Source organism: Mytilus trossulus, chromosome 3 (genome assembly GCF_036588685.1).
Source record: "Mytilus trossulus isolate FHL-02 chromosome 3, PNRI_Mtr1.1.1.hap1, whole genome shotgun sequence".
Taxonomy (NCBI): domain Eukaryota; kingdom Metazoa; phylum Mollusca; class Bivalvia; order Mytilida; family Mytilidae; genus Mytilus; species Mytilus trossulus.
Window position 1 is genome coordinate 57,041,969 of NC_086375.1, and position 24,248 is coordinate 57,066,216.

The window sequence follows — 24,248 nt, forward strand, 5'->3', positions numbered from 1 at the left end:
GTCTGGCCACATGACTAAGTTATTGTGTTTTTGTATTTTAATTTTTCAAAATATGATGAAACTATGTTTTTACTTTTACTTCCAATTTAATTCATGTTGTGGTGTTACATATAGAATTTGTGATATTCTAACAAATATAAATATTTCAATAATCATGCTTTGCGTTGGTAAACATTTCGATGTTATGGATAGATGCAAAATAATTGTAAAAATAGTATATCAGTTTATAGTAGCTAGCCCTTTCTCTTACGGTTGTGGGTTGTAATTTATTTTTTTAAATGACACTGCACGTGTGTGATACGAAAAAGTGATATGAAAATATGCGTCCATTTGATTGGCTTGTTAGAATCATGAGACGATAAGATGACATATCCATAAGCTATTAACGTCTTTCAAAGGTTAAGACATAGTACATATGATTTCTTCAATGTTATACAACCTACTCAGACATTTCACCTGAAAAACTTCGTTTTGTCAAATTTTAACACATTCTGTAGCGTACAAAAAAAATTAAAATGTATAAATTTAAATTGATACCAGAACAGGACAGATGACGTCATATTGCTATGTACAAAATACTAATCAACGAATTGAGGGACTTTCAATTTAACAGTCAAAGTCTTAACCATAAAAGAAATAGGTTTAAAAAAGTGTAAAATTGGATATCGCTTGATATATACCAACTCTCGTTGTTGAATTTAGATATTAATGATAAACTCGCTGAAGGCTCATTTATCATTATACTCAAATTAAATAACTCAAGTTGATATTACGCGTTAACAAATCCATACACTTTATGAAACCCCTAATAAAATAAAATTCAACATTTTTCACACTTTCCGATGTAGAATTGACCAGGCGATTAATGTTCAAGCATTTTTCATACTTTTTCGATTTAGAATAAACCCAACGATTAAGATTTTTTTTTTTTTTTATATCTTTCTAATTTTGATTTGACGCAACAATAAAAATTCAAACATTTTTTCAAATATTTTTTTTTAGATTTGAAAACGAGTGGTATTGGTTTCTTTATGATGTAACAAATACAATAACAAAATACCGAAATTATAAACGAAAAGTCTTTAAGTAAATGGCCAAAAAACTTACACACATCAAAAGAATGGATAACAAATGTCAGATTCCTGAATTTGACACATACGAACTAAATTTAAATAAATGTAATACAGGCAGCAAAAATGACCTTTTTCAAGATTTACATATTTCAGTTTAACACGAGAAACTACTAGTTTTCAAAAACTTATTACACGATTTTGCGTTCTTATTGTTTATTTTGCAAATTTCGGAAGGAGATGTCCTTTTTGACCCCTATTTTTGTGAATAAATTTTACAACGTTTTTACTTTGCCTATTCTATATTTCAATTGACGTTATTGATGTATAACTGCTAAATTATTAGTCAGGGATTTTACTACCACGCGGTTAGCAGTTACAGCATCGTTTCAGATTAAAGAAAAGAAAAATATCAAAAATACCCAAAACATTACCTTAGCTGTATATTTGGCGAAACAGTTAGGAATTTGTTGTCCCCACTTGAACTTCGAACTTTATTTGACCTTTCTTAATTGTTTTATTCCAGCGGCACTAATGAGTCTTCTGTAGCCGAAACGCTCGAATGAAAAATAATAAACCTGGTACCCCTGATTAATTTATATACTGAACTTCGTGGAAAATTCAGGCTTCAAAATTTATGCTTTAACAGGTTAAAACTTTTGCGCAGGGTTTCTTCTTTAACATATTCAACTTTAATTGTTCCCAATGGTACTGAATGATATATGTCAGTACTTCGGTACATCGTTTAAAGATACTTATGAACCTGTTGTTTATTATGTCTATTCAATATGATTTCACTGATAAAAGATAGATAGAAGATAAAAGCACAAACAATCCCATAAGAATCATAAATTGAAATGTTTATGGGAATAAAGATATCTCTCTGATAGCTAATATCAATATTTGAAAAGAATGCTTCGTTGATTTTAAACTATTTTACTCTAGTTTGTATCGACTGTTTACCATTAAAATCTGAACATGAGAGATATCTTTACAATATATTGACAATTACCTTAATTGCACAAACAAAACCGGACCGATTCAAACTCTACAATGGATGCATATTAATCTGGAACTAAAAGATATTCAATCTTATTTTACTGGAATTGAAAATTAGTAACTAGAAGTTTTAATCCAAAAACAATATCAAGTATTGCAATATCAATGGAAATTTTGAATTTTGGAATAAAAATGAGAAAAATCTTAATTTACATGTTGTACGTTTTAAATGACGCTGTGTGTTCTTCTGCCATTTCATTAAAAACATATGAAGTTTTAAAAGGAGTTAAAATGTTGAATACTTATTACACAGTTTCATTAAATCATAACAGCACTAACAAATGTGCATCGTACTGTTTAGCCGACAATGTATGTGTTTCGGCGAATTACAATTTTGTGACAAAGCAGTGTCAGTTAAGTACAAAAAGTCCGTTAGATGAGTCTGCCAGCGTGGTAGAAGATAATGAATGGAAAGTCTTGTTTTCCAAAAAAGGTAGGTCATCAAAAATATTTTTTGTTGAAAGCCCAAGCTCAAAGGAAGTACAAATGGTGAAACGTTTTATTAGCAGCGTATTCTAACAATTTCACAAGTAAACATAATATATCCAGGATCATTTTCCTTATAGTTCATTCTTCATTAAATCAAAATTGGTACATTTGAAGATACCATTTTACTGAGCATCATTTACTAATATGTTGGTTTTACACACTACCAGTGTCGTTCCAAAAATTTGAACTTAAAATCTCCTTATTCCTTTGAATTTGTTTCAAATGGTTCAAGAAATTCATTACAACAGTAAACAATATCGGGAAAACCAATTTTGAAAGGTTCTAGTATTAGTTGTTTCGTTGTTGGTGAAATGGAGAGCTTTTTTGCTTTCCTTTTCCTATGCAATTACTTGAAAACTCTAGGCCTCGTGTTTCTTGTAACATAAACGAAACCAAAATTGGTACTCTATGTATAGAATAAAACGAAAAAAAAATTATTCGAACATTTTTTTTTCGGCAATATTTGTAAAGCATTCCAAACTTTGTTTGAGGTGTTTAACTATTAAAGAGTTTGGCTTCAAGTATCAATGAATATACATTCATTGTTGAAATTGGTCTGCATGTGGTAACGAATACTATGTTGTTATTGTAAACCATAGAATAACAACGAACATGCTCCATTGTAGACACAAAACAAGGCTTCACAAACAGTGATGTATTTGTGATGGTGTACATACAATTTACAGAGGAAATTTTCAATCTTTTCTCCTCATAACACTGTTTGAGCAGTTTCTGCGTAAGGAGCATATTCCTGTATATGAAGTCTAACATATCAATTCTGATATGTAAATATCGTATAACGGAGCAATTGTTATGTTACTGCTAAGAAATGGGAAATTGATAATTAAGAAGCTGAAATCACCCCGTTTATCATAGGTTTTAGCCTGAGATCAAATAGTGTCTGTAAATTCAGGTTCACTGGAATATACGTGATACAAAACTGACTTAAATATAGGTTATTCAGTGATAGAACATCATCATTATATATCTGAAAGTGAAGTTATTGTAACGATTTAGGGGTAACTATATTATAGATGTGCGTAAATTATGTTGTTATTACGATTTTATGTGTAAATTGTATTGTAGTTATGCTCTTTAAGGGGCTTTACTAGATGAGCATAGTTTTATTTCTTTTAAGTATTTAAAATAAATTGCCAATCATCATATTGTTATGTTTATCAAGACTATTTTGTAGGCCTTTCTTACTTTTTTACATAATAAGACGGTTATATGCAAATGAAATTGAACCAACATTAGTGCTTAATACTTTTACAAGTCTACCCGCATCAGTCTTAGAGCTTTGTTTTTGCTCATTCATGAAGATATTCAACAGGGGAAGGCTTATTAAATTCTTTTATTTTACCCTTCTTAATACAACGACAAAATATATTGAAATTATCGTAAAAATGAATAGCTTTGCCTGTAATGTTTGTACAGCCCGTAACAGAGTAGTGATCTAATTCGCGTTTCTTTCCCGTCAGAATAAGTTACGTTATCGACAAACCTATTTCAGAAGTGACATAATTTAATTTTCTTCGTCAACAAAATATTTCATGTCCAACGTGTAACTTGAATTTTCATTGTTTAAATCGAAGTTTTTTTTTTAACACAGTAAAACATTTTTTTTAATCAACCTCTGTCATTGGCATTTTCATTTTAACGGTAAAGAATCGAATACGGGATCTCCGAAATTTTTATCATTTGTTATTCAGTACTGTAGTAGTTTTTTTCCGTCTGATACAGAATACCCCATATCTTTTCTTTTTCATACCTATTTGTTCATTATGTCGCCGGGATTATGTCTATCATACATTGTTGCAATACCGACATGCTTGTACTTTGTCACAGAAAAAACTGAAATAAATTTCCTTCAAATCGAAGTAAAAAATACAAATATACCCTTTAACATTTAAAATGTTTAAGAAACATTTGCCCTATATCTTAAGTTATTGACGAATATTTGAAATTTAAACCTCTATAAGATGTGATGTACGGCATTTCATTTGATCATTGGTAATGATCCATATCTGACAGAGAAGAAATATTCATAATTCTCAGAAAGTTTTCGTAAATATTGTTAGATACCACCAATCGTTCCAACAATAAAGACAACAGAGACAAACAGAGGGGGGATATAAAAATGAAAAGATATGACTTAAGTGTTAGCATGTTCAGGGAGACGGAACTCAATTTACAGGAACTGTAGAGGTCTCCACAGGTTTTCAACAAGGGTAGAATTCAAAACTTTGAATATGAAAGCCTCGAAATCCATAATACTTTTTCTGTGCGGTAGTTATATCTACAAAATCCAATCATGTACACGACATATAAAACATGTATATTCGTACATGTATATTTATATATTGGGAATTTATTTGTGTTTCCAAACAGAATTATAAGGTTATGTATAAGTGCCTCCGTTCACTGCACAATTGTGAATTGTCTTCCTAAAGACCAGCAAAAATAAATGGCACAAGTTCACGTAGTCATAAAAAAGTCGTATAATTTACGTTATCGAACAAAAAATCAGAAATACGGAATATTATATGTGAATGGTTAGGAAATCCGTTTCCCCTACATGTTTTAAAAGTACAAAAAAAATGTTTTCCCTGATACAAACGTTTTAAGAACCAGCTTTGTGTAACCTATAGACAAATTCGACTGTATATAAGCATGTTGATATGTTTACTCTGATTTGAAATTATCTTTTAGAACTTTTTTTAGTAATTGAGAACCTATGTTGTTTATGGGTAATAGGTGAAATGTTGCATGAACCCTAAAAATGACAGCAAGCGCAGTTTTCCGTACGATTTTCATTTGTACACTGCTAAAAACTGTCAAGTCCTGGCCATGGTATATTTTGGAGAAAATTGTTTTTACTGATTTTTACTTAAAAAAAATATTCTCTGTGTGTGCCATTGCAAGAAATAGTTTTGCTCGTTATTTTGTCATATTAAAAAATATTCTCAACAAAATTTTCTCGTTTAAACTGTCCTAGAAAAAGTTCGGCATGGGAAACGGACGAAGACATATTCTAACAGAAGTACAAATAACAGTCCTCCCTTTTGTGTATACATATGAGAAAACATTTCAAAGTTATTGATTCAATTCAAATCCATCACACATACGGTACACATTGGAGTCCGAAAAAATAAAGGACTTCATTCCTATAAAACACCTTTTTAATTGTTAACCAGTTTATTTCTTTTAGTTTTGGGTAAAATTGTAAATGAAATAATACTATCAAGACGTCCTTCCATAAATCTTTTTTTTCTGTTCTGACTTTTGAAGAAATGACTACTTTTCGCATAATCGAAATGGTGCATGGACATATTTTGTTTCATATTAATAGAATTATTTTCAATATTATCGGTATTAAACTTGATTATCGACACATGAAAGTTTGTCAGCATTATCAATCTTTTTAACGTTAAAGTACCAATAGTTCGGTCACTACTCAATTAAGTATGTCGATTACGTAGCTAATTTTGACGGTAAAGAAACATCAATTCGATCACTTCTTTCTTACGGGCTGTATATTGCATTGAACAAGAATAGACATTTATAATATATATAATTTATGTTAGATTTCCACACGTCAGGATGAGTGTAACGTGCTATAATGTAAATTGACATTTTGTTTTGAATAAATGATTTAAAAAAAACCAGGCAATTAATGCAACTAATAATTTCCTATAACCCCGGCTTGACCATCTTTAACTATGTTTTATCAATTTACTTTATTTAGTGGATCCTATTCAAATAAATGTTCTTGTGTGCTTTATATTCATTCTTTTTATTGCTGAAAGTAAGGCTATTTTCCAATAAAACTAGTAATAAAACATTTAAAATCAGATATAGATTTTTTTTTTAAACGATGCTAATTTCATTTACCATCTCTTTGTGAAAGTAAAGTGTTATCATTGTTTGTCGATGACTTAATCGTCAGTTTTGAATCCATGAAAAGTTTAATTAGTATAAAAATAATTATTTTTGTAATTGTATACCGTTGGTTTTTTTTTATTTTGTCATGGAGTTTTTCAGTATTCGACTAATGAACTCTCATATTGATTTGCAATTATGATCTTTTGTAAGTCAACTAACAAAATTACCCAACTCCAATAAAAATTCAAAACTGAAAGTCCTTATCAAATGGTAAAATAAAGCTCAATCACATCACGATGAACGGACATCAACTGTTTTATTCCTGACTTGGTGCATCCTTTCTTTGTGTAGGAAATAAAAGATTTAGCCTGGTTTTAAAGCTTAACCACTCACTTGTAGGACAGTTGCATGTAATTTAATTATATTGACAAAATGTGTCAACAAAACAAACAGAATTAAAGGTGAAAATGTAAAAAAATGTAATTCAGCAGTCAATATTGTGTTATAATCTTAATCACTATAAATGCAAACAACTATATCAACAAAGGTTATTGAAATGGCATAAAGACAATATATATGCGAGGCACAGAAATAAAGTAGAAATACAAAAATACAAACAAGAACCATATCACAATAACACAATGGCAGGATGTATTCCGAGCCACACGAAGGATAGCATTCAAAGAACTGTTATCCCCTAGGCTCTGTGGTGATGAATGTCGATAATTAACCTCTTCTTAACCACATTAAAAAGAGACATTTCAGTGTTAAACGATTCAGAACCTTTCAATTATTTTTACAAGCTTTGATAACAGATACATCGTATTCAAGATTACATGTTCGGTTTTTTTTTTGTTTTGAAATTATCCCGGAAAAAAATATTTATGGATCTAATCTGAAAAACAAATTCCCGAATGTTATTTAGCTCTAGAAATATTTACAGGGAAGATATATCTAAGCTTTTTGTGTATATATAAAAAAGAAGATATGGTATGATTGCCAATGAGACAAATATCCACAAAAGACCAAAATGACACAAACATATATCTTATATTTCTTTTAAACGTAAATGATTGTTTTGGAGAAGGGAGTTTGCTTTCTAATACTGATGTAATTAATGTACGTTTCTGTATACCTTAAACAAAATGTACATTTTTGCGCCTCTGGCCTTTGTTAGTCTTGTATTATTTCAATTTTAGTTTCTTGTGTACAATTTGGAAATTAGTATGGCGTTCATTATCACTAAACTAGTATATATTTGTTTAAGGGCCAGCTGAATGACGCCTCCGGATGCGGGAATTTCTCGCTACATTGAAGACCTGTTGGTGACCTTCTGCTGTTGTTTTCTTATTTGGTCGGGTTGTTGTCACTTTGACACATTCCCCATTTCCATTCTCAATTTTTTACAGTAGGTGAAAGGTCATTCACTGAACTCAGTTTGTTTTCCAATTGATATGCCATAAATTAATAAATTTATGAAATATCCATTAAGTGTAATGATTGATGCAAATGGTCATGCTCAAAATGAAAGTTTTCAAACATAAAGATGAAAGAGTGTCGACAATCTAAGAAAACATGTAATTTGTAAATATTGATATATACAGATATAAATACACCAGAAATAATTATGTTATAATGATTTCTAGATCTACCACCAAATTCATGGGAGTTGATATTCAGAGGGACTCCGGGAACTGGTGTAAAGCTGTATGACTCATACGTCGGTACAGTCTCACTCCCGACCCATGAAGTCGGATGCCAGTTACCTGTTACCCATAACTTGACTTGCACTACACATTACCGTGATCCAATTTTAGACATTTGGAGTTCACAAAGCATTCTAAAGGTAAGCTACTCGACTGTTACAGACACTTAAGATGAACATTAGTTGTATTGACATGGACTGTTAAACATGTTATCCTGAAAATGTTTTACAATGATTATTGGCAAAACTTTACATGATTGCTTTTCAATGCAATAACGAACAAACTTCTAAATATTAGATTATTGATAGGATCTTAAAATCGTATTCCAGTAAATTATGTAAATTGTAAAACAAATACAAAATTAACTTAAATTTCCATATTTACACACTGATATTAATGATTTACTAGTACAAGTACTGATGCATTTGTATTTTAAACAATTATTTCAAAATGAAAGTGATATTTTTAAAAGTCCTTGATAAAAAATCTGTCACGTTTTTTAATGGTTTTTTTTTTAACACATATGCATGTTATTACAAACAAGATCAAATGTATCATTATGTGGGAGGAAGCAGGCTTGGAAAAGTTAGAAACTATTGTTTGTGATCAACTCATACATTTTACATACGAGTCTATGAACTTTGCAGAAACATTTGGCACTTTGAAATGTTGAAACTGTGCTAGGAAATCTTTTTTTTTATTAATTTCTTTCCCTCTTTCAGACTTTTGACTGTAAATATTCAGAATAAGCTACACATCTTATTGATACTTTGTGATCGAATCCCCATTTAGTTTACTACAATGATTATAGAAACCCCATTGACCAGTTACACACATATAGAAGTTGTATACCTGCCAATACATAACTGCTTATGTTTTTTTTTCGATTCCCCCCCCCCCCCCCCCAGAACTGTCATATTTTCATAAGTTGTTTCAAGACAAATTTGATGTAATCATCCCTTCTCAATTATTTGTAACCTATTGATTTTGTGCAATCTATTCGTTTGATCTTCGTCCATTTGTGATACAGAGTTCCATTGCTCTCTTCTTGGTTTTCAATGTCTAATTTAAAGGAATACCATGGAAGATTTCGAAGTCAAACAGTTTGGACAAAATCCATCGTGCACATTAAAAAACAAAAGTGTGGAAAGGGAAATTTAAAAATACGCTTTTATGAACTCGGAAAACATATAAGTTAAACGATTTTTTTTTTAATTTCGACATAAATAAAAATATTTCACATTTCAAAACCACTAATAGCATGTATTATATCTGGGTAAAGTTCCTAATTATTCAAATTATATTGCACTAGTTTTTGTTATAAACCTTATCATGCGTTCTTATTAAAACACGATTTGGAAGCGTTTTAACTGTTAACAAAAATTCAGATTTTGGAATACTAAGGTTTTTTTTTACCTCAGGAATAAATAACCTTAGCCGTTTGTGGCAAACTATTTATGAATTTTAGGTCCTCGATGTTCTTCAACTTCGTACTTTATATGGCCTTTTAAACATAGTTTGATTTGAACGTCGCTGATGAGTCTTTTGTAGACGAAACGCGCGTCTGGCGTAAATATAAAATTTTAATCCTTGTATCTATGATGAGTTTATTTTGTTGTATTGTATGTTATAGTTATCAAAGGTACCAGGATCATATTTCAATACGCCAGACGCGCGTTTCGTCAACATAAGACTCATCAGTGACGCTCAAATAAAAAAGTTATAATGCCAAACAAGTACAAAGTTGAAGAGCATTAAGGACCCAAAATTCCAAAAAAGTTGTGGCAAATACGGCTAAGGTGATCTATTTTTGGGATAAGAAAATCCTTTTATAATTAAGATATGAGCTACTTTTACCCTTTACCCTAGGATTAAACACATTTTTTCTAGAGGGTATTAATGTGTTAACTGAATAAAAGGACTTTTATGTGGAGTTTGTGAGTAAGAGCCCCGGTTTATATATCAATAACCTCTAGAAAAAAGTGTTTAAACCTTATAATTCTTCAGCCAAACATTTGTGATATTTTATAAACATCCTTTTTATGGCTACTATATATTTACCGTCAAAAGCACAATGGAAAGTCGTAACTAAACTATGGAGTATGCTGCCATCCTGACTTTCTGAAAACCTAAAATTTCCGATAAATACAACGGAATCTTTAATGAAATAGCACCTACCTCAAAAATTTCATTTTAATTAAATGTTAGCCGAATTTGAAGCGTACACGTAACGAAATAATCTTTCCCTTGAAAATTTCCATTCGTATGACGTCGTGTTTCGCCATGACGTAAATTCGCCATATCTTTCATGAAATTTCGCGGAATTTCAAATTTTATTTTTATACATTTTCGAAGCTTTAGTGCATTAAATTTCTTTTATGTTGTTGTATATACAACAGAATAGTCACAACTGTTATGCAATTGTTTTTAAATCGCGATTTGCTGAAAATCCCGGTATCACTGCAAGCTTGTATATCGCGCATGAATAGATTACAAAAGTATAACGAAGTGTAAACTTGAAGAAAAATTATAATTGACCAATCCAATTCAAGTATTTATAGATATGCAAATCATATAAGAATTATAACACAATATTTAATTTATATTTAAAGCTTGGTGTTTTTTCGCTGAAGTAACAGTTAATAATTATTAATTACTTTTTTTGCACTTATTCAAATAATTTTAAGTTATTTTGTTCTGCAATTCAAATATTTATGTACATAACTAAATAACAAAAACTACATACATTAGATATTTATCAACTTTAAGTAACCTGTGCACTAACCCTAAGTTAAGATAAAATTTCATGTTTCATGGACTGTGAGTTAAATCAAACAGCAATATCTTTAATGGGACACTAGCTGTCAAATTCATGATCACCAATTTGACTCAGATTCACATATTTGATTTATTACCATGTAAAACATTTATTCAAATTATGAAAAGACTTGAATAAACAATTAATAGGATATGAGCTCCAAAATATGTAGCGTTAGTTCGTGTGTCATTTAGACTTGAAGCCATCTTATTAACTATCAAGTTGACCACCGAATACCTCCGATGGTGATAATATAAGCTTTATAAACAAAAATATAAAAAGAACTCGAAATCGTGCAATTGGATTTTTCTATGTCTGTTTAATTTCATACTACAGTTTCAAAATATATGTTAATTATCGTTTTTACTATATTGAATTATGTTTTGTGGATCAAATCAGTCAGTCAAATGATTTACCTTTGTTTTACTTCCAATGTTGACATTCTTTTTCTGTAAATAACTTAACACACACAATGCATGAGGTATACGTCTGTAGCTAAGGGGTTGAATTACAGTTAACATGAAAACAGGTCCAAAGAGGTCGATTTATTCACTTGCAAGTGAACAATTCATCATCAATGATCTTAGCTTGATTTGACAAAATTGAACCATTCTGAACAATTTCATTATTTCACTTTCAACAATGGTTGAATGATGAATCATACGAGCAATAAAAATAACAAATCCAAAGTTATAGAATTATAGAATACCTCAAAAAACATTTACATATGACAACAACAAAAAAGTATGAGGTTGGTGTGCAGTCCTTTATATATTTCGCTCTGCTCATCATAGTATAATGTTTCGAACAGCGAGCTGCATTCTATTAAATTATGATAAAGGTTATTGCATTCAACGTTTTTAATAACTCTATTAAGCCTGATTTATTAAATTGATATCTTTCCCCAGCTGTTAAAGCAAAGTTTTCACCATTTTTCTTGTAAAGAATCAAAAATTTCATTCATCAGTAACCTCATTGATATTATTATGTTTGCAGATTTAAGTTTGATATTTTCTCCTAGGAATTGCGATATATAATTTTCTATTTTTAAAATTTATTTTTTAAATTTATTTAAAAAAAAAAATTGGTTTATTTTATGAGTTGTCTATGATAAAATATTAATGTGTTCATAAGTTGATTCAAATCTTAATGATGATTCACTTGTTTATACTGATATTCCACTATACAATATTAATGTGTATTTTATTTGTGTTAGATTTGCTGTCTGCATGTGAGATTTATTAAAATTTAATGTTTTGTAATCTTAAAGGTAAAAGTAGCCATGTATAAAGATAATGTGATGGTAATGAACATGGTTTTCAACAATACAGATACTGGATTGAATACAGACTGGTACAGTCAAGATCAACTTATTTATAGTTCGTATACTGATATGACAACAGTTGGAATCACATACAACTTCTTCAGTATTAAAGGGTAAATATTATGAAAAGGTTCAGATAATCAATTCGTTTCATGTGTTTTATCCTTTGATTCTGCCATTTGATTTGGTCTTTCCGTTTTGAATTTTCTTCAGAGAGTTCAGTATTTTTGTGATTTTACTTTTAGATAACTTGTCGAATACTAAGCATACCCTAGTCGTGAGGTATAATGTTGTTTCCGCTGTACAGGTAATCTATTTACAACTGTTAGTCCTTGACTTCTTGTCGCCGGTCGTCGTTAACATAGACCTTAACCTTTTTAAATTTTACTTCTGTTTAGTCTTCAAGAAAAATAATCTAAAACAAATGTTTTCTCCTTCCATTTGATTTTTGTCATAAATAAGATATTATCAGAAGCCATGCAAACATTTATGTTCAACATGCGAAGGTTTCCTAAAAAGACAAACGAATATGAAGTTCTGTGCTGTACTCTAACATTTTTCTAACATGATGTTGTTTACAAAAATTTCTCGAAACATGCTCTGGATTGAATTATGAGCTTATATTTTTTTCTGTGTATAATCTAAAAACAATTTTAACAATAGACATGAGGTTGTATTTGAATCGGTTTTTATATTTACCAAGTCAAATACACATACATAGTGCTAGACACCTAAATACTGTCCACGAACGATGCTTTATTTGTTAATTAACATCTTTAAATAAAAGATAAATGAAAAAAAATATATAAACAAAATACTGAGTTCCCACGTATATTATAAAAGAGGAAATCAATAATAACGGACAAAATCAAACTGTATCTACCAACGGAACGAGGGTAAATTAAATGTCATATTCCAGACTTTGTACAGACATTTGGTTTATGAATGTAGAAGTTCTACCAAAGCATCTCACATGCAATCTAATAGGAATATTTTTGTTGCGACCATATTTCTAAAATGTCTACCAGGTATTGTTTCTTTAAACTTTAAATTCATTAAAAAACAGCTTTTCACTGAATGACCTTCATTTTCCGTCAAGAATGCATTGCAAAATTACAAACAGAAATTTTCGTAAGTTCGTGTACAATTTAGCGGAACTGAGTTTGAAAATATTATAACCGTTAAAATATCAATTATTTCAGTGATGAACCGATAGGACGAAGATTTTATATCAACAAAAATTATGGTGGGTGTGCTGTTGATGTGGGATGGGTAGCGGTGTTTGATTTTGATCCTGGATGCACATATGGAAATGGATTGCAGTATCCTGCTTTTGCATACATGCCAAATAATATAATGGGTCAATGGGACCTTAAAAGTAATTATCAATGCATCATCATTTTTTTTAACATATCATTCTACATCACATTTTTAAATGCACGGAACACTGGATATGTAATTCTAAATGCAATTTAATCGTGATCATACATTTACATCGTTTAAAATTAAATTTAAGTAAACACTATACTTTCATATCTAAAGGAGGGACGAAAGATACCAAAGAGACAGTCAAACTCTTAAATCCAAAACAAACTGACAACGCCATGGCCAAAAATGAAAAAGACAAACAGAAAAACAATAGCACACATGACACAACATAGAAAACCAAAGAATAAACAACACGAACCCCACCAAAAACTAGGGGTGATCTCATGTGCTCCGGAAGGGTAAGCAGATCCTGCTCCACATGCGGATTGTACTAGTAAATTACACATGCAAATTATACTAGTAAATGGACAAAAATAAAATAAACTGTTTCAAATGTTCAATACACGTTTAATAGGAAGTACACCTCTTATTATGGCCCTGTACTTTCTATGTTACATTCCTCAACTTCAATTAGGCACAGCTTTTTTGTTTGAAGTTCAAATAAAGTGACAATCATTGCATGTAAAAACAAATATGTTATGGTGTTTTGTACAGATAAAAATCAATATACCTTTATCGGCATATGACACAGAACTGGTTCCAAGGAGATCGGATGTACGGATAGGTTCTTCAGATCTGACAAACAAGCAAAATGTGCCGTCTTTTTAAAATATGGTGCATTTTTTTAATATTCAAAACTAGAAGAAAAGGTGTTTAACAATGATAACCTGTCATTCAGCTTTCATTTAATACCAACAATACCTAAATATTCTACATATTTTAAAAGGAACCATTTTGTGTTACATATGTACTATTTTGTTGGTTTTTTTTAGGTATTACAATATCAAGGCTTAAACGGTTGACCAATTTGAAGTTTCAATTTTTGTCTCCCACACACTTATCAACTGGTAAAATATTTGTTCAACTTTCTCGTGTGATAAGGGAGGGCTGTGAAATTTATTTTAAAATACGTATAATCCGGCTTCTGTAAGCTGATGTCTTTGTCATGAATTAGAAAAAAATACTTTAATATGGTTTTGAATGTATAACTTTGACTGGGAAAGTTCTATCATAAATAGATTTTATAAAAATAAATAGTACAAAATTTTGTAAGTCTATAATTTATAGCTCTGAATTCCCACAGCAAACTAGTGCGTAATTGCAAATTTGTTTATTTTGAAAAAAAATACACTATCGTAAAATCAGCTAAATTTTGTCATTTCTCAAAAATACCAAATGTCTTCATTTTATAAGAAATTTGATTATAATGTCATTTCCATGATTAAACTATTATCCTCTGTTCTAAAGAAAAGAATTAAATATTTTTTTAAGATGATTAAATTTTGATTTTTGTTTATGTTAAAACATATTATGGAACACATTTAGTTCTATAAATCATACAAATTCCTCTGTAAATTAAGAAGCCATCAATTCTTCATTGACATGATTTTTTTATTGATATGATAAAATCATAGATTAACCGTTTTGAAAACTTTGCATTGTTCAAAGTACCAATGATTTTCTACCAGTGAGGATTAGATATCTTAAAGCAGTAATTGGCAAAACCTTTCCTATTCGTAATTTTGTTCTCTTCATCTTCTTAATTATTTGCATATTAATTTTTCATATTTAAATCGTATTGATAAATTTTTTGTAGGCAAAATCAGAAACTGGTATCATTGATTAAATTTTTAATATACAATTAACTCAATAAAAATTATTTCTCTTTAATGCCAGCAAATAAGTAATGTTTAAGTTATAGAAAATATTATCCAAATTACAATTAGATAACAACTTTACGGAAGCGTATTAGCGCCACACATTTTTTTAAATTTTTCTTCCTATGTTTGCCTTAAAACGCAAACCTTTGCGTTATAACGCAAAACTTTGCGTTATAACGGAAACATTTTGCGTTATAACGCAAACATTTGCGATATAACGCAAACCTTTATGTTCTAACGCAAATATCTTGATTTCAATTATTCATTAAGTTTTGTATATATGTCCGTCTGTCATTTATTTCGGATGTGATTTACTAGTAGATAAAAAAGAAACATACATACAAGGCCAAATCATTATTATAAATATGCATAGGAATAATGGAATACTTGAAGTGCAATTATACATAATATAAGACTGATTTGTGCATCAGAAAAGTATATAATTTAACAAGAAAATAGATAAAGTTTAGTATATAGTCATATTTAAATTGAAAGATAGAAAATAATATCAGACAATTGTGAAACTTCCAAGTCAAATAGACAAAATAATCTTTCTGCTTTTTTTTTAAATCTCAGAATATGAATAAGATTCTTTGATAGAAAGTCATTGAATTTTCATTTCAATTTAATGAAGTATTTTTAAGATAAGATGCTTGGGTAGCAATTTGAATAGAGAGAACATAATTTTATTAATAAAACATCTTCATTCTATATATTTATTGCCAAAGTGTAGCTTGTTTGAATCCATCCTACTTTACACAGTTCTCAAACGAGAGCTTACTTTGGAAGTATATTTATATTTGGTTACAGTTGTATTAGCAGGCTTGATATTTTTCTTAGGTATAACCTCAATTTACTCAATTTTCTTTGCAATATATATACTAGTAGTAACATGGATATAGTTTGTTGTTCAGTGTGAGCCAATGCTCCGTGTTGAAGACCGTAATTCGGCCTATGATGGTTTACTTTTACGAATAGTGACTAAGATGGAGAGTTTTCTTATTGGCACTCATACCACATCTTCTCATAATATTCTGCTCATTATTAGTCATTGAAATGATCTAATTTTTCAAGCATTTTACTTTGCAATGACTACAAAAATTTTAATATATACAGCCTGATCCATTAATAACTACTGTTCCTTTGAATCTTAAATAAAAAATAAAAGAAAACAAATGTTTGCGTTGTAACGGAAAGGTTTTGCGTTATAACGCAAAGGTTTGCGTTATACGCAAATGTTTGCGTTATATGCAAATGTTTGCGTTTTAACGCAAAGGTTTGCGTTATATCGCAAAGGTTTGCGTTGTAACGCAAAATTTTGCGTTATATCGCAAAGGTTTGCGTTATAACGCATTGGTTTGCGTTATAACGCAAAGGTTTGCGTAACAACACAAACATAGGAAGAAAAATTAAAAAAAAAATGTGTGGCGCTAATAAGCTTCCGTACAACTTCCTCTTCGAAAACAAGACTTTGAAATATTGACCTACAAAACAATGTTTTAAACTATTACTTTATAAAAACTATTTATGATGGGATTTTTAATGTCAAAGTTATACCCTCTAAATTAGTGACTCATATTATAGCAAGATACCGTTATGTTTGAAATTCATGATAGACAACAACTTACAGAAGCTGGATGGTAGGTAATACTGTTTTATTTCACAGCATTCACTTTTTACTTGAGCAATGTGTTCAAATATTTTACCAATTGATCAGTTGGAGGGAGAAGACTTCAAATTTCAATTTGGTAAACTGTTTAAGTCATTGCTATTGTGATACCACATGGCTTACTGGAAAATCATAGTTACCCTAAATCATTGTAGATATTTTAAAATGATTCAGAAAGTAAGTGAACAAATATGCTGTACAAGAAAAAGTTAAAGTATATATCTACTGGGATATACTATCAATTTTAAAGCCGTTATGCCACGTGGTTTAGTTGTCTATCCTTTTCTATCCTCACTCACACTTTTCATGTTAAGTAACTAATTACTAATATTCAATATAATAAGTCGGTTTGTTCATTATTTTGATAACTTAAAACTATGCGATTATTGCAATGTCTCTTTTATGCACGCGGTATACGTTTTTGATCACTACACGACAGTTTTATTATATGATATTTTGCCGTGCGTTAACGCTGAACATTACTCTCTACTTCAGGTCTTGCCTTATGACATCATATTTTAGCTCGTTTGCCAAACTAATATGGAAATATTCTTTACTTATACATATCTGTAAAACACATTCGTGATTTGTATAACTATTTATAACTTTATTTATAAATTAGTAATTGTCATTTACTTGATTTCAGCTTTCCAGCTTGCAGACGCATTAGCAATTTACATACAAAAGTAACTAGCCATGTATGACTCATAGAGGAACAAAAGCGTGGTTTGAAATCAAATATACAACCGATATTGTTTAGCTGGCCAGAATCGACAATAAAACAAATATCACTTGATAGTTTTACTAATCTAATACGTAGTACAAAATAACGAAGTATCATCATAGGATCTTGTTACACTTTATTAAGTATTTATATTTTAAAAATAATCCTGCTTTGTTGTTTGACATCGTATGTTTGATCCCTTAAAACGTAACCACCATAAATTTTAGAGCAGTCATGCCTCGTGGTTTAGTTGTCTATTTTCTATGTTCACAGTTTTCGTGTTAAATCTTAAAGATGTTATAAACATAAATGACGAAAACCAACAGGGCTTCTCTACTGTAAACATTAATCTGATCAGCATGATACTGTATGAATGATTATGTAATTAAAAACCATCCAGCCAAACCATTTCGGTTTCACAGTATCTTCGGTGACTACTGATATGTTCCGATTGTCGCTACCAAAACTTCATCCTCATTTATCCGAGTGTGACATAATCGAATAAAACTTGTAGAAGAAATGTACTCGAACAGCAATATTGTGTTCCACAAGTGGAACTGGACTGCTTATACTTGTTAAACAAATGATCAAATACGAAAGAAATCATGTATTCGTTTTATTGTTTTGTTGTCAGTTTATCAAGTGAAAACCATTTTTTTAAGTAACAAGTTAATTCATGTTGTTACATATAAATGAATATAACACTTTATAAATTTTACGCATCCAAAGCGCTTTAAATGAATTAACTTTCATCAGTAACCTTAAACCCTAAATATATGAATATTTCATGTCAAGTTTTCCTATGGGAGTATGAACCTTATCTTTTCGTTAATTTATTGATTGATAATCGTCGAGCTATCTCTAAATAAAACATATAAATGACATTTGTATCTTTCAATAAATGAGTAATATCATGCAGAATTGTGTGATACTGTAACCATTAGGAGTGAAAGCTTTTATATTATCAACACACTGGAATTTTTTAGCTGATAGTAACACACTTGCATTTTCATTTTAGATTTTACATTTGATTGTAAATTTAGTTAAACGATTTATGTAATAATGACAACCTATCATTCCGGAGTACCTGAGATCACCCCAGTTTTTGGTGGGATTCGTGATGCTTAGTCTTTAAGTTTACTATATCTGGTATTGTGTAATATTAATTGTCTGTTTGTCGTTTCTTTTTTGGCCACGGCTTTGTCAGTTTATTCTGATCTATGAGTTTGATTGTCCTTATGGAATTTTTTCGCTCCTATTTTGTCAGCGGGAATCCAGGAGAGATTCAGAGGAAAAATTTTCTTTATCCCGAAATTAAGAATAAGTTTGAGGAACTTTCTTGTCAAGTTACTGATGTTGATACGTCCTCGTCGTTGTAATCATGCAATCAAGTGGTGTCTAATGCATGTATGTTGTCTGAAGTTAATACGATTTATTTTACCAGTACCATCTTTGTCTATTGAAAAGCTGGGCTTATGTGAAATATACCAAACATGGAAAAGTGTTCATGATCTACTAGTAAATAAAATGTTTTGTATATTTATCTTTCTTTAATGCAATATTTTCTTTCAGAAACAATAAAAAAGTAACAACGATTCTAAGGAAATGTTTTTAATGGTACCGTTATCAGGTCAAGTTATTTGTATCGGAAATAAACACATTTGTTCTGAAACAGTTATTGACAGTATATATAGTTTATGCAATTCTCACATATTTTATGGTGGTATAATACTAAACCCCTAACGGGAGGAAATGTACAGGATTTTCATAAGATGGAGACATAATATCTCAAACAGTTTATATCAGTTCTGGAGCTGAAATGTCAGTAACTCTAGTAGTCCACTGTCAATTCATGTGTCATTGTAATTTCTTTTAAAACTGAGATCAACTTTTGGTATTGTTGTGTGGATGTGTGGTGTTTATTCAATACTGAATAGAGGTATAAGGGATGGTTCAGTGAGATCTCACAATTTTTATTTTTTTTTATCTCCGCCGCATTTAAGAGCAAGTTAGGAGCCTTAGACCTTTGTTAGTCTTGTATATATTTGTTTTCAAATTTTTGTTTATATTTCTATCTTCAACATCCATTTTCGCTGATTAGGTACACATTTTTGTTTAAGGGCTAACTGAAACCTGCCTCCGAATGCAAGATTTTCTCGCTTCCGTTGGTGGCCGTCGGCTATATTTTCTCTTTGGTCGGGTCTGGCGTATTAAATTGTGAACCTGGTACCTTTTGTTGGCTGTTATTCGTGTGTTTCTCTGTTCTATATATGTATTTGATATGTAGTCCTGTCATGTAATAATGTCATTTCAATGTTATATCTAACATTGCCATAAAAGCGGGAGGTTTGGCATGCCACAAGATAAGGTTCAATCCACCATTTCTTTTTCTTAAAATGTCCTGTACAAAGTCAGGAAAATGTCCATTGTTATATTATAGTTCATTTCTGTGGTTGCTACATTTAAATGTTGTGTTTCTGTTGTGTCGTTGTTCTCCTCTTAAATTTATGCCTTCCCCTCATTTTTATATAAAAAAAAAGAAGATGTGGTATGATTGCCAATGAGACACCTGTCCACAAGTGACCAACATGACATAGAAATAAACAACTATAGGTCACCGTGCGGCCTTCAACAATGAGTAATGCCAATACCGCATAGTCAGCTATAAATGGCTCCGAAAGGACAATGTAAAACAATTCAAACGAGAAGACTAGTTTGTAACCCGTTTTTTTTTTATTTGCATCGATTTATGAATTTCGAACAGCTTTTTACTACTGTTGCCTTTATTTTTGTTTCTTTGACACACTCCCTATTTTCATTCTCAAATATTTTTTCCAAACTACATGTTCTACACAATTATGCAGTATAAAGTAAACGATGACATAATTTGTGGATAAATAAAGGCAACCGTAGTATACCACTCTTCGATAGTCATCAATCGATTTAGCGAAAACAAATCCGGGTTAATAACACCTAAAAATTCCGTATATCCGACAAAAATTACAAAAAAAACCAATCAAAAACAAGATCAACGAATATGCTTAGGAATTTACTTTACAGTAAATATATTTGCATGTCTTCAGTCAGTTTTTGATTTCGATAACAGTATTGCAATAGAAAAAAATGACACAACGATAAACAACAGTATAAAAGCCTAGAAGACTAAGCAACACGATTGATACGATTGCTCTTGCCTGACTGATAAATAGGTATATTAAAAACAAACTCATCAGGTTTAAATTCTATTTTCAAAATGTAAACATTTCCGTTATTAGAAGGCAACATTCTAACATAACCTTCACATTGAGTTTATATCTTTAATTTGAAACCATACGCAAAGACTTACTGACGTGCGATTCCTTTACAATGAAGGACACTATAAATAAAGATTAATTATATGAAAGTCTTGATTGATCGTTTTAAAATATAGATGTCCTTGTTTAATCTTTTTATATTTTCCTCGTTCGTGACATTAATAGAATGCGACTTACGAAAATATGTTAACATTAAGGAAAACAGAACCCATAACACTTTTTAGCATCTGAATGCATTTTCTGGTATTTTGAAAGGATTTGTGTTTGTCAATTTTGTTATGTGTAGTGTTTCATATACCGTTGTTTGTCTTTTGTTATATTTTGCCTTAGTAATACTTTGTGCACCCTCTTCGTCTTATGTCTTTGAATTGATTATTTGTACAAGTTTTAAAAATAATGATATGAGTGTCCGCCAGAAACAGAAGTCGTCCAATGGTTTCAAAAGACGGATCTTGCTTTCTGTGTATATGTTACGTGTTTCTGTGTACATGTTACGTGATTCAGTGTACATATTACGTGTTGTTGTGATGCTTCTGCTGGTGGATGTTTCCTTTTCAAGCTATCACCGACCCAGTAGTTACGTGTTTACATGTCATATCATTTATATGGTAATATTTATTATCAGCAGTTTACCAAAAAAATTCGGGGGAAACTAAGGATATTTCACATTTATAAATAGATTACCTCATATATTTTTCAAAACTGATCGGAATTTTTGTGTTCTCAATGCTCTTCAACTTCGTACTAAACTTGTTCTTGTAAAGTTTTCTGATTCGAGCGTCAATTATAACTCATTTGTAGACTGTATTTTCGTCTGACGTACATCTTATAATTCTGGTATGTTTGATGCATTTATTTTCTAAATAACCCTTTCTTACGATTGAGATGATCAGTATGCTGGAGTTTCTTATTGACAACATATTGATTGAATTTGGAGGTAAACTTTTTCAACAATTTTTCGTCATTCTTCATGGAACAAAGTGTGCGCCTTGCTAACCTCTTCGTATGTTCATATTATATCAGTGTTCCTTCATACACTTGTCAACAACTAAATGTTCAAAGAAGCCAGGTCATTTAATACCAAATTCATATATATTGATGATGTTCTTCCCATTAACAATCCTAGTACTAGAAATTAAAGAAACAACAGAAACGGCTTCCTTTGCCTTTTTTGTTTACCTATACCTTGAATTTGACATACACGGTCATCTCAGTACCAGAATCTTTAACAAACAAGACGTTTTTAATTTTGAAATTATCTATTTTCCCCACCTAAGTAGCAATATACCAAACTTAACCTGCAAATGGGATATACATTTTCTAACTTATTCGGTATTCGAGAGCATGCAACAACTACGCAGACTTTGTTAAACGTCCAAGTGTCTAAGAAGAAAGTTGATGAATCAGAGGTATGTCAAAGGACGTCTCGTCTTTTAAAAAAAAAAAAAAACATCAGAAGATATCACAACCTTGTTGATAAGTATCAGCTTCACAAATAATACACGATGATCTTGAAGTATATATTATGGGTATTGACTTTCCTTATCATCTTAAAAACGTGTTATAGAATTTTTTTATTTGTCCTTATGAATATCACTTTTACAGTTTAGTCTTTTTTATGGGTATCCATTTGACGTGGTTCTGTACTTCACCCGTTATTGTGTTATTGTTCAATGATAATTTTTGAATTCTTGTCTTTTATTTTTGTTTATATGTTTGTCAAATTTTTTTTATTGTGATTCTTTTAACAAGTGACTCTGTACTTAAACATCCTTTCATTGTGTTATTGTTCTATTATACTTTCTGTTTTCTTGTCTTTCATTTTTAGTTATATACTTTGTCTAAATGCCTTTTTGTGTTTCTTCCTTACAAATGGCGTGACTCTGTACTTATACATCCAACCATTGTGTAATTTTGTCATGGTTAATGTGTGTTGATATATTTGTTTGTTTCTATGGTGATTAAGATGCTTACACAATGTTTACTGCTGTACCCCTATTATTGACATTTTTACCTATTGTGTCTGTTTGTTTTGTTCGCTCATCGTTGTCAATATAATGGAATTTCATCTGAGTGTCATACTAGTGAAATGTTTAGCTAGCTATAAAACTAGGTCTAATCGACCATTTTCTCTTTTAAAACATACCTGTTCTAAGTCAGGAATATGAAAGTTGTTATCCATTCGTTTGATGTGTTTGAGCTTTTGATTTTGCAAATTGATTAGAAACTTTCCGTATTGAATTTTCCTCGGATTTAAAGGGAAAATTCACTATTTTTTACTTATGGTTTAAATATGTTCATTATGACATAATATATATATTCACAAAGTTTTATCGCTATATGTGCAGTAATAAAGGAGAAATTAATTAATTAATGAAAAAATATCAACTACTTCCTGTAGGTCGTGACGTTTTCTCCTGATTTTTGCATGCCGGGATTTAAAATACAATGTATTTTTGTGATTTTACCTTTTTTCAAAGATCATTAGGCATGTCAATGGGAACCAACTGTGTCTATTTTCATTCAGATTTTCGCCTTTAATCATGAGAGTTATATATTCGATTCAGGACGGTCTATTTTTTATTATATTTTTATTCCAAGTCAGGAACACTAATTCATTGTTTGTCGTGTTTTGACGTGTTACATATTTGTTTTTCGTTATTTTTTTTTACATAAATTTAACAGTTAGTTTTCTCCTTTAAACTGTTTTAGATTTGTTATTTCAGGGCCTTTTATACCTGACTATGCGGTATTGAAGGCCGTACGGTGACATATAGCTGTTAATTTTGTGTTATTTGGTTTCTGGTGGAGATTTGTCTCATTGGCAATCATACCTCATCTTCTTTTATATATTAATCTTAGGTGCCCTAGATTGATTGGCAGATCCTTCTCTACACCTGGCACTTTTCAATCGTCATTATATCAGCAGTACCATACCATATGTGTCATCATATGGCGTTTACAAATATTAGTTAAAACGGTATGCTCGTGCATGTTCACATTTTTGTCGGAATTAATTTTTACGAGTGTGCTCTTTTTAT

The 24,248-nt window shown here is 30.5% G+C and overlaps 1 protein-coding gene across 1 annotated transcript; it reads left to right on the top strand.

Annotated features, from left to right (window-relative positions):
* The first annotated feature begins 1,809 nt into the window (after positions 1 to 1,809).
* Positions 1,810 to 18,839, top strand: LOC134709575 (uncharacterized). Its single transcript, XM_063569740.1, has 5 exons — positions 1,810 to 2,562; positions 8,150 to 8,349; positions 12,298 to 12,464; positions 13,554 to 13,729; positions 17,816 to 18,839. The coding sequence occupies exons 1-5, from the start codon at positions 2,235 to 2,237 to the stop codon at positions 17,857 to 17,859; spliced, it is 915 nt and encodes a 304-aa protein (XP_063425810.1). The 5' UTR covers positions 1,810 to 2,234; the 3' UTR covers positions 17,860 to 18,839.
* The last annotated feature ends 5,409 nt before the right edge of the window (positions 18,840 to 24,248 follow it).